Source organism: Saccopteryx bilineata, chromosome 1, assembly GCF_036850765.1.
Source record: "Saccopteryx bilineata isolate mSacBil1 chromosome 1, mSacBil1_pri_phased_curated, whole genome shotgun sequence".
NCBI classification, from domain to species: domain Eukaryota; kingdom Metazoa; phylum Chordata; class Mammalia; order Chiroptera; family Emballonuridae; genus Saccopteryx; species Saccopteryx bilineata.
Window position 1 is genome coordinate 258,897,613 of NC_089490.1, and position 12,577 is coordinate 258,910,189.

A 12,577-nucleotide genomic window follows, 5' to 3' on the forward strand; every position below is an offset into this window, starting at 1 on the left:
CAGAAATGCTCCAGCACCACCCTTAAAGAATACAGCCCGGCTGGGGCAGCTGGGGGATGCAGCGACCTCTGTTAGGGGCGAGGGAAGGTTTGGGACACTGGGAGTAAAGGGAGAAGCAGATACCAGGGCTGCCCACCCGGGGACTTCGAGCGCAACAAAGCTCGGCTGAGGGAGAGGTGGGGCACGCCCGCCGCACCACCGAGCCCAAGGTCCCCGCGAGATGCACCCGATGGGGGCGCCGCAGTGCGGAGACAGGTGGAAGCACTGCGGCAGCCCCGGTGGGGCAGAGGAGAGGGGCGGGTCGGCCCGCGCGCCCGAGGCTGTGCTCGTGGGACCCTCACGACCCCGCCCAGGGTCCCTGGCGAACCGCTATTCGGCCTCTGCAGAGCGCGCTCCTAGTGCGCGCCCCAGGAGAGGCGCTGACCAAGCCCGCCTCCCTCTCCCCAATCCCTCTCCCCAAGCCATCACTCCCGAGGCTGAGACTTTTAAAAGAAGACCCACCCTGCAACTTGGGATCCTATTGTCCTTTCTCAAAGCTGTAACCAAGGTCCCAGGGGCGGTAGTGAGACAAGTGCCGTCCGGGGAACGAAGTGCAGGCGGCTTACCATCTGCGTCCCGGGGGGGGGGGGGGGGGGGGGGGTACGGGCGTGGCCCTAGCACTAACCTAGTCATTCAAAAAAAAAAAAAGAAAGAAAGGAAGGAAGGAAGGTTTTAAGCTAAAACAGGCATATCTCAGGGGCTGAGGTGGCTGTGGTGAGGATGTTTCCCACGCGGGCCCTGGCACATGGTGCTTCAGCCTCGGGCCTGGCGGGGAGGGGGTGTCCATTATTTTGTGGGGGAAAGAGGGAGGATAAGCCCCCCCCCTTTTGCTTCCTGAGGCTGCGGCTTTATTGTGTCCCCTGCTCCTCTGACACTGCATTTCATTTAGCGGGAGCGGCGGTGGCTAGCTCATATCTGCAAACGCAGACTGGCGACAGATCCCTCAAGGTGAAGAGAGACTCTCCCACTGGGTCTCAAGTCAAATTCGTGTTATTATCTGAAATTGGCTCAGAAAACAGTCCAGACCGTGAGTGGGAGGTGGCAGGGAGAGGTGGGTGCGGGGCGCGCCTGAAGAAGAAGGTGCGTTGCGCCCTGGGTGGGGTCGTGTTTGTGCGTCTCCCGTAGCGCGGCCCCTGGGGACGCAGGGCCCCTTACCGAGCTCGATGTTGCCTATGGCGCGTCGCAGGTGCTCCTCGGTCACTATCTCGCCGACGACCACCAGCAGATAAAACTTGCTGTCGAGGAAGCGATGCGACAGGCTGGGCGAAGTTGACGCCGCCGGGTTGGCGATGCTGCCGGACAGCTCAGGCTCCGTGGCTTCCATCACCACGGTGGCCATCCTGCCGGCCCGCTATGCCTCGGCGAGGTGTCTCGCTCAGGCCGCTCCTCTCCTCTGCGGCAGGAGAAAGGATTATCTCCGAAGGTGCTGTCTCGGCTCCGCCCCCAGCGTCCCCCCTCCAACAGGCGCTGCGCGCCGCCTCCCCCTCCGCCCTCTCCAAGAGCGCGCGTCGGAGAGGAGTTGGGAGTGAGAGCGGGCGGGGCGGCAGCGCTGCTTTTATATGGAGGCTAGGCAAGGAGCTGGGGAGGAGGAGGAAGAGGAGGAGGAAAGGACCACCCGGCACATCCTCGCGCGGTGGCTGCCTCCTCTCTCCCAGCCGTTGGCCCAGGGCTGATGTCATCTGCAGCAAATCATCTCACTCGCGGCCCGGAAGCTGGAGGGACGAGGTGTGTGGACAATGGTCAGGGCAGGGCTGATAGTCAAAAGATTGGAGAATCTTAAGGACCCCAGCTGCAGTTGTGAAAATGCTCCAACCTCCATCCCACACCCACCCACTGCACAGTCCAAACCTGTACCCTGTTCGTACAGGAGAACAGGATCGGTTTCCATTTGCGGAATGGGGATATTTATCTTGCTCGAGGTACACAAATCAGACCTCCGCCTTGTGTCCTGTGATAAAGCCAGGTTCACATAAGCTGTGATAGCATAGCCAATACAGTGTTTAGGGCACCCCACCCAGGAAGACAGAACCTGTCTTTTCTTTGGCTTTGTAGAATTAAGCAGACATACCGTACTTACCAACATTAACCAACTTCACTTAAAAAAGACATCAACAAATGCAAAACAAACCTGTTGTTCAGTATCTGGACCCTACTCTGCAAGGCCCAATGATGAAAAAAAGTACTGGCTTTGTGGTATTCATAGGGAATGAGAGGAATACAGATGCATTAGACTACATACAGATTTATTTTCTTAATAATAGGCTGAACAGATAGTATCAAGCATAACAAAGAATGAAGAGAGGATACTGTCTCTATTCAGCAGGATTACAGTGACTATAATGTACTTTTCAATTCCTTAGAGAACAAACAAGCAAAATTATTTCATGTGACAATGATGTCCTTTAAAATATATGAAGCATTGCGAATTTTTATTGCCTTTGTCTATGTTTAGAACTCATAAAAAATGTTGTGTAAAGGCAGCCCATCAACAACTATTTCTCACAAACATACTGAATACAGCTTCTGTCCCAGGAAAGGGATGGTGGTGGTAAGGAAGGAACAAAATGTACAAACATGGTACCATCATAAAAGACTGGGGAATTAGAGGCTTAAGAAAGAGGAATGGGGCCCTGGCCGGTTGGCTCAGCGGTAGAGCGTCAGCCTGGCGTGCGGGGGAACCGGGTTCGATTCCCGGCCAGGGCACATAGGAGAAGCGCCCATTTGCTTCTCCAACCCCCCCCCCTTCCTCTCTGTCTCTCTGTTCCCCTCCTGCAGCCAAAGCTCCATTGGAGCAAAGATGGCCCAGGCGCTGGGGATGGCTCCTTGGCCTCTGCCCCAGGCACTAGAGTGGCTCTGGTCCCGGCAGAGCGATGCCCCGGAGGGGCAGAGCATTGCCCCCTGGTGGGCAGAGCGTAGCCCCTGGTGGGCATGCCGGGTGGATCCCGGTCGGGCGCATGCGGGAGTCTGTCTGACTGTCTCTCCCCGTTTCCAGCTTCAGAAAAATACCAAAAAGAAAAAGAAAGAGGAATGGGTGGAAATTAGAGCAGTCAATATAGTTTTTTTTTACTTTTTACTTTTTTATTCAGTGAGAGGAGGGGAGACAGAGACAGACCACCACCTTCGCCCAGCTGGGATCCACCTGGCAAATCTCCTACCAGCCATACTCTGCCCATCTGGGGCATTGTTTCATTGCTCCCCAACAGAGCTCTTTTTTTTCTTGTGACTGAGACAGAGAGATACAGACAGGAAGGGAGAGAGATCAGAAGCATCAACTCTTTGTTGTGGCACCTTACTTGTTCATTGATTACTTTCTCATATGTGCCCGGACCAGAGAGGGGGGCTACAGCAGACCAAGTGACCCCTTGCTCAAGCCAGCAACCCTGGGTTCAAGCTGGTGAGCCTTGCTCAAACCAGATGAGCCCATGCTCAAGCCAGCGACCTTGAGGCCTCAAACCTGGGTCCTCTGCATCCCAGTCCGACACTCTATCCACTGCGCCACCACCTGGTCAGGTCCAACAGAGCTCTTCTTAGCACCTGAGTCAGAGGCCATTGAGCCATCTTCAGAACCCAGGGCCAACTCACTCCAATTGAGCCATGGCTGCAGGAGGGGAAGAAAGAGAGAGAGAAGGAGAAATGAGAGGAGGAGAGGTGGAAAAGCAGATAGATGCTTCTACTGTGTACCCTGACCAGAAATTGAACCCGAGACATTCACACACAGGGCTGATGCTCTACCACTGAGCCAACCAACCAAAGCTAGTCGATATATTTTAATACTAGAATGCATATTAGTAAAAAATGAAAATCACCTGGATACACTAAAAGTTCCAAAATAGCTTCTTGTCTTAGGTTATTAACAACCATGATTTATTGGTGATATACTTTTTGCTCCTAGCTCTTTCCTGAAACCCTAGTACAGGAGACATATGGGCAGCAAAAGGTTGTGACTTCATCCAGTCTGATCAGTGGGGAATACACGTGTCTGGCCCACAGCACTTGGGGTCTGTGACAGGCTCCCTGGTGAGGTGCATTCACCAGTGAATAGTGACAAAGAGTTTCCAAGTGAGATGGTAACAGATTCTGTCTTGGTCAAGAGAAGTTCATTTGGTTGCTGTTAGAGAAATGAGGCCAGCAACAAAGCCCATAATTGGGGGAGAAGTTATGATGAGGAGCCAGTCAGCCATTGGAGCTCAAGGTCATCTGGTGGTCATCTTCCCATTCTCTGAACCACCATCACTTTTATTTATGTAACAGTTTCCTTTAGCGCTATTTCTTTTCATTTCATTTTTAAATGAAATTCTGTGTTGCTGTATAAATGGAAACACTGATAGTATTTGGTTTTGTTGTTGTTGTTTGATTGATTTTAGAGAGAGAAAAAGGCAGTGGGGGAGGAGCAGGAAGCATCAACTCATAGTTGCTTCTGGTAAGTGCCTTCACTGGGCTAGTCAGGGGATTCCAACCAGCAGCCTCAGCACTCCAGGTGGAGGCTTTATCTGCTGCACCACCACAGGTCAGGCAGGAAGCACTAATATCGTTTGTAAATAGAAAGGGTCCCTAAAAATAAGCATAATGAAAAATAAGACGTGATTAAATTCCCACTATAGACTGCTGTTTTTTGCTCAAGACTCAGACCCCGAGTTGTACTCGTTAGGTTAAAAACAGAGATTAGCAACTGTTAGGTGTCAATGACATACTAGCACCTCACTGAGTTGTTCTTGATGCCCTAATAGAAGGTTGAAAGAAGATAACAACAGAAGAACTTTTCTTACTGTGTGAGTCAGTGCAGTTAAATGCCATGACCATGAACCACCTAAGTCATCACACACGCATTGAGAAACAGAGATGTGATGGGAGAACACAGACCGGAGTTGCTGATTGCTGTCATACAGCTTTGTAACTCTGGGGAAGTGATTTCTTCTTTCTGATCTTCATTCTCTTCACCTATGTACTGGGAAGAATAATACCTTTATAATTGTGTGAGTGACTGTGTAAGAGAGGAGTAAATGATATAATGTGTAAGTACCAATACAGTGACGGGAATGTAGTAAGCACTCAAAGCATGACTGATTAATAGACCTGTTTGTCCCAGTTTCTTGGACAACGGAATAAAAGCATTCTTACAAAAGGTGCAGGTGACATCAAGTTGGGCTCAAATGCCGACACCTCTGAAACAAGAATAGAATATTAAGTGATACTAAAAATGAGAAAAGTAGCACTCCCCCATCCCCATCTGAAGGAAAAAAGAAAAATACAGTTCTAAGGAGCAGGAAGGGGAAAACTAACATACAGGGGTGGGCAAAAATAGATTTACAGTTGTTTGTGTGGAAAATAGTACAGTAATTAATAAATAATAATACAAGAATAAACTGTTTTGCAAAAATGCAAGGCACGTATGCCTTGATTCCTTATTTGTACAGTGGAGATAAGTACCTACTTCACCGACAGGGGGCCAATTTAAATATGTGAAGTATTTGGAACACTGCCTTGTATGTAATGAACACTCAATAAAAGTTGGTTGTTTTTGTTGTTATTATTATTTAACATTTTACTGTGGAAATTTTCAAACACATATAAAAGTAGAGAGAGTAGTGTAAGAAATCTTCATGTATCTATTGTCCCCAATCAAGTGATTTTTACAGTTTGTTTATTTAAATCAAAATTCAAATGAGGCTCACATCTTTTAATTGATTGATATGTCTTAAGTCTCTTTTAATCTATGGGTTTCTGTTCTATCTTTTTTGTTGTTGTTTTTAGCTTGAAACTTTTTGTTGAATAATAGCAACATTTGTTCTGTAGGGTTTCACAGAGTCTGAATTTTGCTGATTGCATCCCTGTTGTATTATTTAATATGTTCTTACATCTCCTAAGTTTTCTGTGTAATGATAGTTAGATCTAAAGGCTTCATCAGATGTAGGATTGTTTTTTTTTAAGTATACTTCTTAGAGATGTCATCCATCAGGAGGCACATAAAGACAAGTTGACCGCGTTCTGAGATCTTAGCCATTGATGGTCATTACCTAGATTTATTATTTTATTAAGAGTTGGAAAATAGCCTGACCAGGTGGTGGCGCAGTGGATAGAGCGTCGGACTGGGATGCGGAAGGACCCAGGTTCGAGACCCCGAAGTCGTCAGCTTGAGCGCGGGCTCATCTGGCTTGAGCAAAGAGCTCACCAGCTTGGATCCAAGGTCACTGGCTCCAGCAGGGGGTTACTCGGTCTGCTGAAGGCCTACGGTCAAGGCACATGTGAGAAAGCAATCAATGAACAACTAAGAAGTCGCAACGCGCACAACGAGAAACTGATGATTGATGCTTCTCATCTCTCTCCGTTCCTGTCTGTCTGTCCCTGTCTATCTCTGCCTCTGTAAAAAAAAAAAAAAAAAAAAAAAAGAGTTGGAAAATAATTTCCTAATTTTATTATTCTTTCTTCATCTGGCACCTGAAGAGCTCTGTTAGGAGAAATATGTACCTGTCACTTGTTTATTGTGAGATAACAGTTTATGCAGAAAAAGAAGGGTAAACATATGATTCTTTCTCTTTATTTACTAATTTTCAAAATAATGGATGAATTCCTTAACATCCTCTAAAGGTGATTAATAATTTTTGCATTATGAAAAATATAAATTGAAGTCATTATTTATGTTGATATTTTAATTTTCCTGTCTTTGGCCAGAGGTATGATAACCTTTCCCTGGCTCACCTTGTACATACCTGGCCTCAGAACCTGGAATTAGCCATTTTTCTAACCCTGGTTCCTTAAATGGAAAATGGTGTTTAGAGACCATAGAAGTGACTTGTTGGTACTTACTATCTTGGTCATTGTTTCTAGATATTTTCAGTGGACAGGAATAGAAAATATTTTTTTTTCAGATGGAATACATTATCAGTTCAATACTGCCAGTTCAGGGTGAGAACTACAGGAATTTTGCTTAATTTTTAATCTTGTATCAGTATTTCCTTTGTCTTATGCCATGAATTCCAGTTTTCAAAGAAACTAAGAATGATAGAATTAGAAGAGAAAATAATTTTTCATTTTCTTTATCCAACAATATACAGTATACAAATTATACTAACAGTAGTCTCAGGTAAAAATACAACACTTTTACCAACAATATAATTACTAAAAGTAGTTTATACTTCTTGTGCAATTAGTTTTTCTTAGAATGTATCACACTAGAGAACCAAAATTTTCAGTGCCAAAGACACCGAAATGATGATTTTTTTTTTGTTTTATCTCACAATTCACACATAATACTCTCAAAATAACAACAACAAAAAAATACCTGTACTTCCGATATCAATAGAATTACTGAAAGCAGTTTAGGAATTTTTTTTTGTTGCCATTTTCTTTATTATTAGATATTTCCCAAGAGATGAAGTTTTATTTCTTTTAATTCTTTTTTTTTCTTTTTACTGATTTTAGTGGGGTAACACTTGTTTAACAGAATTACACAGGCTTCAGGTGCACAGTTCTATAACATTCCATCTGTACACTGTGGTGTGTGTTCACCACCCCAAGTCAAGTCTCCATCCATCACTATTTATTTCCCTGTACTTTCCCCTGCCTCCCTCCACGCCACTCACGCCGGCCGTCTCCACACTTTTGTCCAAAGGATGCAGTTTTAAAGTCACTTGAATTAATTCCTCTTTATATGATTACGCCCCTAACTCAATACATAATTCATTTTTATTTCTTTTGTTTCATTTTAAGTTTTAATGAATTGATTTTTGTACTTAAAGTTCCTTTTTAACTATGTAAGATATGTGGTTTCAAAGTCAAATCTATAAATTAATTGTATTCAGAGAACTTCAGTCTCTAGCCCTTTCTCTTCCACCCTGTTCCCTGACTGTTCCTATAAATAACTCTCTTTTCCTTGGCTCCTGTTTTTTGAAATGTTTATCTTTTAGATAAACAGCAGCATATATACACAATTTTTTTCACTTTGCTTTTTTGACTTAGCAAATATCCTGGAGATAACTTCATAATTCCATGAAGTTATTATTAATATTCTCCATTTATTTTTATAGCCGCCTATTAACCCATTGTCTTATTTACTACAGTTAATCAGCCCATTATTGATTGGCATTATTGAGTTATTTCCAGCTGAATTTCTATTTTAAACTAGAAGTAGTTACAACTCTTGTTTTTCCCTGGGTAATAGCAATAGCCTTCTCTCTGGCATCAGTATATCCACAGCCCATCCACACCTCACGCCACACGGAGAGTGAACTTTTCTGACCTGGTTATGTTACCACAGCCCTATTTGACCCCTTCGAAGGCTTCTCTTTGTCTTTAGGATAAAGAATATACTCCTTACTGTAACCTGCAAGGTCCTGCAAACTGTGGCCCTTGTTTATCTCCTCAGCTTTATCTACTCATCCTTACTTTTCGGCTTCAGCCACACTGACTTTATTTCAGGCCATGCTTCCTCCCGGTGCAAGACCTTTTCCCATGCTCTTTACCTGCCCCCAAGAGTTCTTACTAGTTAATTCCACCTGTTAATATCCACTTGTCCTACAGACAGTGTCTTAGCCATTCTTCTTTAGGGAAGCCTTCTCTGTCCTTCCTCATCAGATCAGTTAACCTTTCCATATGCACTTTTAACCCCATACCCCACTTATTTTTAGCACTTGGCATCATTGCAATTTTATATTTCTATGTGTAATTATTAAAATTTGTCTATCTGCCTGACGGGGCGGTAGCGCAGTGGATAGAGCGTCAGACTGGGATGCGGAAGACCTCGGTTCGAGACCCCGAAGTTGCCAGCTTGAACGAGGGCTCATCTGGTTTGAGCAAAAGCTTACCAGCTTGAGCCCAAGATTGCTGGCTCAAGCAAGGGGTTACTCGGTCTGCTGAAGGCCCGCGGTCAAGGCACATATGAGAAAGCAATCAATGAACAACTAGGGTGTTGCAATGTGCAACGAAAAACTAATAATTGATGTTTCTCATCTCTCCGTTCCTGTCTGTCTGTCCCTGTCTATCCCTCTCTCTGACTCTCTCTCTGTCTCTGTTGAAAAACAAACAAACAAACAAACAAAACCTAGAAAGAGCCATAGCTTAAAAAAAAAAAAAGGTCTATCTTCACCACTGGACTCTGCTCTATGGAGGCCAGAACCATGTCTATCCAACCATGCTCATACATAACTACCAGCTCAGCTGAGGATTCCCAGTGCTCAGCATACAGCATGTGCTCAATAAAAGCTTTATGTATATAGCCTCAGTGAATTCACACAAACTTCCTAAGAAGTAGGTATTGTTATCATTTTGATAGCTTTAAAGGTCTTTCTTTAATTTTTGATGTTGGTAATTTGTATTTTCTGTCTTTTATGTTGTTATTCAGTCTTGTTAGGGTTTTATCAATTTTAATACTCTTTACCAAAAACTACATTTGACATTATGAATAGTTTTCTGTTTTACATATTGTATGTATTTTTTCATTGATTCTGTTTATCTACACTATTTTACCCCTCTGTTTTCTTTGGATTTTATTTGTCTTATTTTAGCTCCTTGAATTGATTTTTACCTTTCCTTCCTTTCTGATACATGCATTTAAGGCCATACATCTCTCTTTCAGTCCTGCCATACTGTACCCTACACATCTTGATGGGTTGTATTTTGATAATCATTCATTTTTAAAAAATTTTAATTTATTAATTTTAATGCAGTGACATTGATAAATTAGGGTACATATGTTCAGAGAAAACATCTCCAGACTATTTTGACATTTAATTATGTTGCATATCCCTCACCCAAAGTCAAATTGTCTTCTGTCACCTTCTATCTGGTTTTCTTTGTGTCCCTTCCCTCCCCCCACCCCCTCTCTCTCCTTCCTTGCCCCCTCCCTACCCCCCACTCCACCCCCCGTTACCATCACATTCTTGTCCATGTCTCTGAGTCTCATTTTTATGTCCAATCTATGTATGAATTCATATAGTTCTTAGTTTTTTTCTGATTTACTTATTTCACTCAGTATAATGTTATCAAGTTCTGTCCATGTTGTTGTAAATGATCTGATGTCATCATTTCTTATGGCTGAGTAGTATTCCATAGTATATATGTACTAAAGCTTTTTAATCCACTCGTCCACTGATGGACACTTGGGCTGTTTCCAGATCTTTGCTATTGTGAACAATGCTCATTTTTTTAATATTTTCTAATTTCATTGTGATCTCTTCTTCTGTCATGAATTATTGCTATTTGACAAATGAAAAGTTAACATGCAGGAAAGTTTGACAGTTTGTTCCAAATCACAGAAAACCTGTGAAAACTCAGGTATGTCAGACTTCAAAGCCCATGACTTTCCCTATAACAGTCTTTCTCTATGCCATAGGCATCAAAAACAAATTGAAAGAAACAAAGAATAGTAAATGTGTTGGTAAGGAAGAGGAATAAAGGGACAGACCTAAAAGAGTAAATTTGCCATCAAATGAGCCTCTAATATTGTGTTACTATTTAACATTAAAGTGACTTTAGAATATAATTTAGAGAAATATGTCATTTAAGGGTTAAAAAATAGTCTTGTTTTCCCTTTTTTTTACTTAGCATTGGTTAATTCTTTCTCTCCAAATTTTAATTTATTTATTCATTTCTAGAGAGGAGAGACAGAGACGGAGAGAGAGACAGAGAGAGAGAAGGGGGGAGGAGCTGGAAGCATCAACTCCCATATGTGCCTTGACCAGGCAAGCCCAGGGTTTCGAACCGGCAACCTCAGCATTTCCAGGTCGACGCTTTATCCACTGCGCCACCACAGGTCAGGCCCTCCAAATTTTAATTTAGCTAAAGAAAAATTAACAGAGTCTGAAAAGAAAAATCAAGGAAAAGATTTACAAAGTATAGAGTATTAGAGAAGATTTTAAATGTATAATCTGTGTGCTATGTCCTGCTGGGTGCAGCCTGACATAAAATACATGGGTCTCACTCCCAGTAGTGGTTCGTTAGGTTAGGGACAGGGGGAAGTTTCTGAAAATCCAGCGCTGTCCTTCATAGCCAGAGGAAAATGTCTCATTCTTATTTCTGTTTAATCATTCTTGACTTAGAAAGTGCCTCTTCTTTTCTTTTGTTGGTACAGTGGGAAAAAATATCACACTAGGAGGCCAACTGACTGAGATCAAATTCCTTCTTCTAGCCCTGTGAACGGAGCCCTTCCCATCACCACCTCCCAACAACCACCAAACAAAACCTTGTAAATGTGCAGATCAGAAAAGCAAAGTTTCTTCTTCCCCACCCCTAACCTTGCTCTCCTTTCTAGAAGTAACTACCATTATTAAATATATATATCTTTTCTGAGTACATATACGCATCCATGCCCCACATTCATACATGTAGCTTTCTGCCAAACACAGAATATTTTACATACTATACTTCAGTAGAATTGTCCCTTCATCTTCTATGCAAATATGTAGAAATCTACCTTATTTTTTTAAACTACTGCACAGCATACCATAGACTGAATTTACCATAGTTTATGTACCTTTCTCCCCCCCAGTAGTCCTTTAATAGGTCTTTTTTTTCCTATTATAAATAATGTTTGGTGATCATGCTTGTAGTGCTAAGTGCTTCTGTGTTTATATGTGTATCTCTGAGCACAGATGCCTGGAAGTTGATTAGATAGATTGAAAGTGATACATCATTTTATCATTTATTGACTTCTTCCAAATATCCTACAAAGAGAATTTAACAATTTATACTCCTACCACATCTTTGTCTGTTTTCCCACATCATAGTATAAATTCATGCAATTTTTGCTCATCAAATAGAGAAAAATATGTTATTTAAAACTGAACATTTTTATTTGATTTTATTTATCTTTTTAACTAACTGCATTTTTTTTCCTTAAAATATGCCCCTTTTTTGCCTGACCAGGTGGTGGCGCAGTGGATAGAGTGTCGGACTAGAATGCGGAGGACCCAGGTTCGAGACCCCGAGGTCACCAGCTTGAGCGCAAGCTCATCTGGCTTGAGCAAAGCTCACCAGCTTGGACCCAAGGTCGCTGGCTTGAGCAAGGGGTTACTCGGTCTGCTGAAGGCCTGCGGTCAAGGCACATATGAGAAAGCAATTAACGAACAACTAAGGTGTCGCAAAGAAAAACTGATGATTGATGCTTCTCATCTCTCTCCGTTCCTGTCTGTCTGTCCCTATCTATCCCTCTCTCTGACTCTCTCTCTGTCTCTGTAAAAAAAATAAAAAAATAGAAAAAAACTGCCCCTTTTTCTACTCAGCTGTTGGTTCTGTTTGTTAGTTTGTAGGAGCTTTTCTCTCTCTCTTTTAGGAATTCTGTGTACATGTTTATAGTGAACATACGTTTCCATCTCTTTGGATTATGTTCCTAGGAGTGGCACTGATGGATCATATAGTAACTCTACATTTAACTTTTTAAAGAAACTGCTCTAGCCTGACCTGTGGTGGCGCAGTGGATAAAGCGTCAACCTGGAAATGCTGAGGTTGCCAGTTCGAAACCCGGGCTTGCCTGGTCAAGGCACATATGGGAGTTGATATTTCCTGCTCCTCCCCCCCTGTTCTCTCTCTCTCTCTCTTGTTCTCT

The 12,577-nt window shown here is 43.1% G+C and overlaps 1 protein-coding gene across 1 annotated transcript in view; it reads right to left on the minus strand.

Moving 5' to 3' along the window:
* MAP1B (microtubule associated protein 1B) overlaps positions 1-1,469 on the minus strand; it is a 113,120-nt gene extending 111,651 nt beyond the window's left edge. The window contains exon 1 of the mRNA XM_066241492.1: positions 1,195-1,469. Coding sequence (XP_066097589.1) covers positions 1,195-1,378 — 184 coding nt within the window. The 5' untranslated portion in view covers positions 1,379-1,469. The remainder of the gene's footprint in view (positions 1-1,194) is intronic.
* Positions 1,470-12,577: the final 11,108 nt, after the last annotated feature.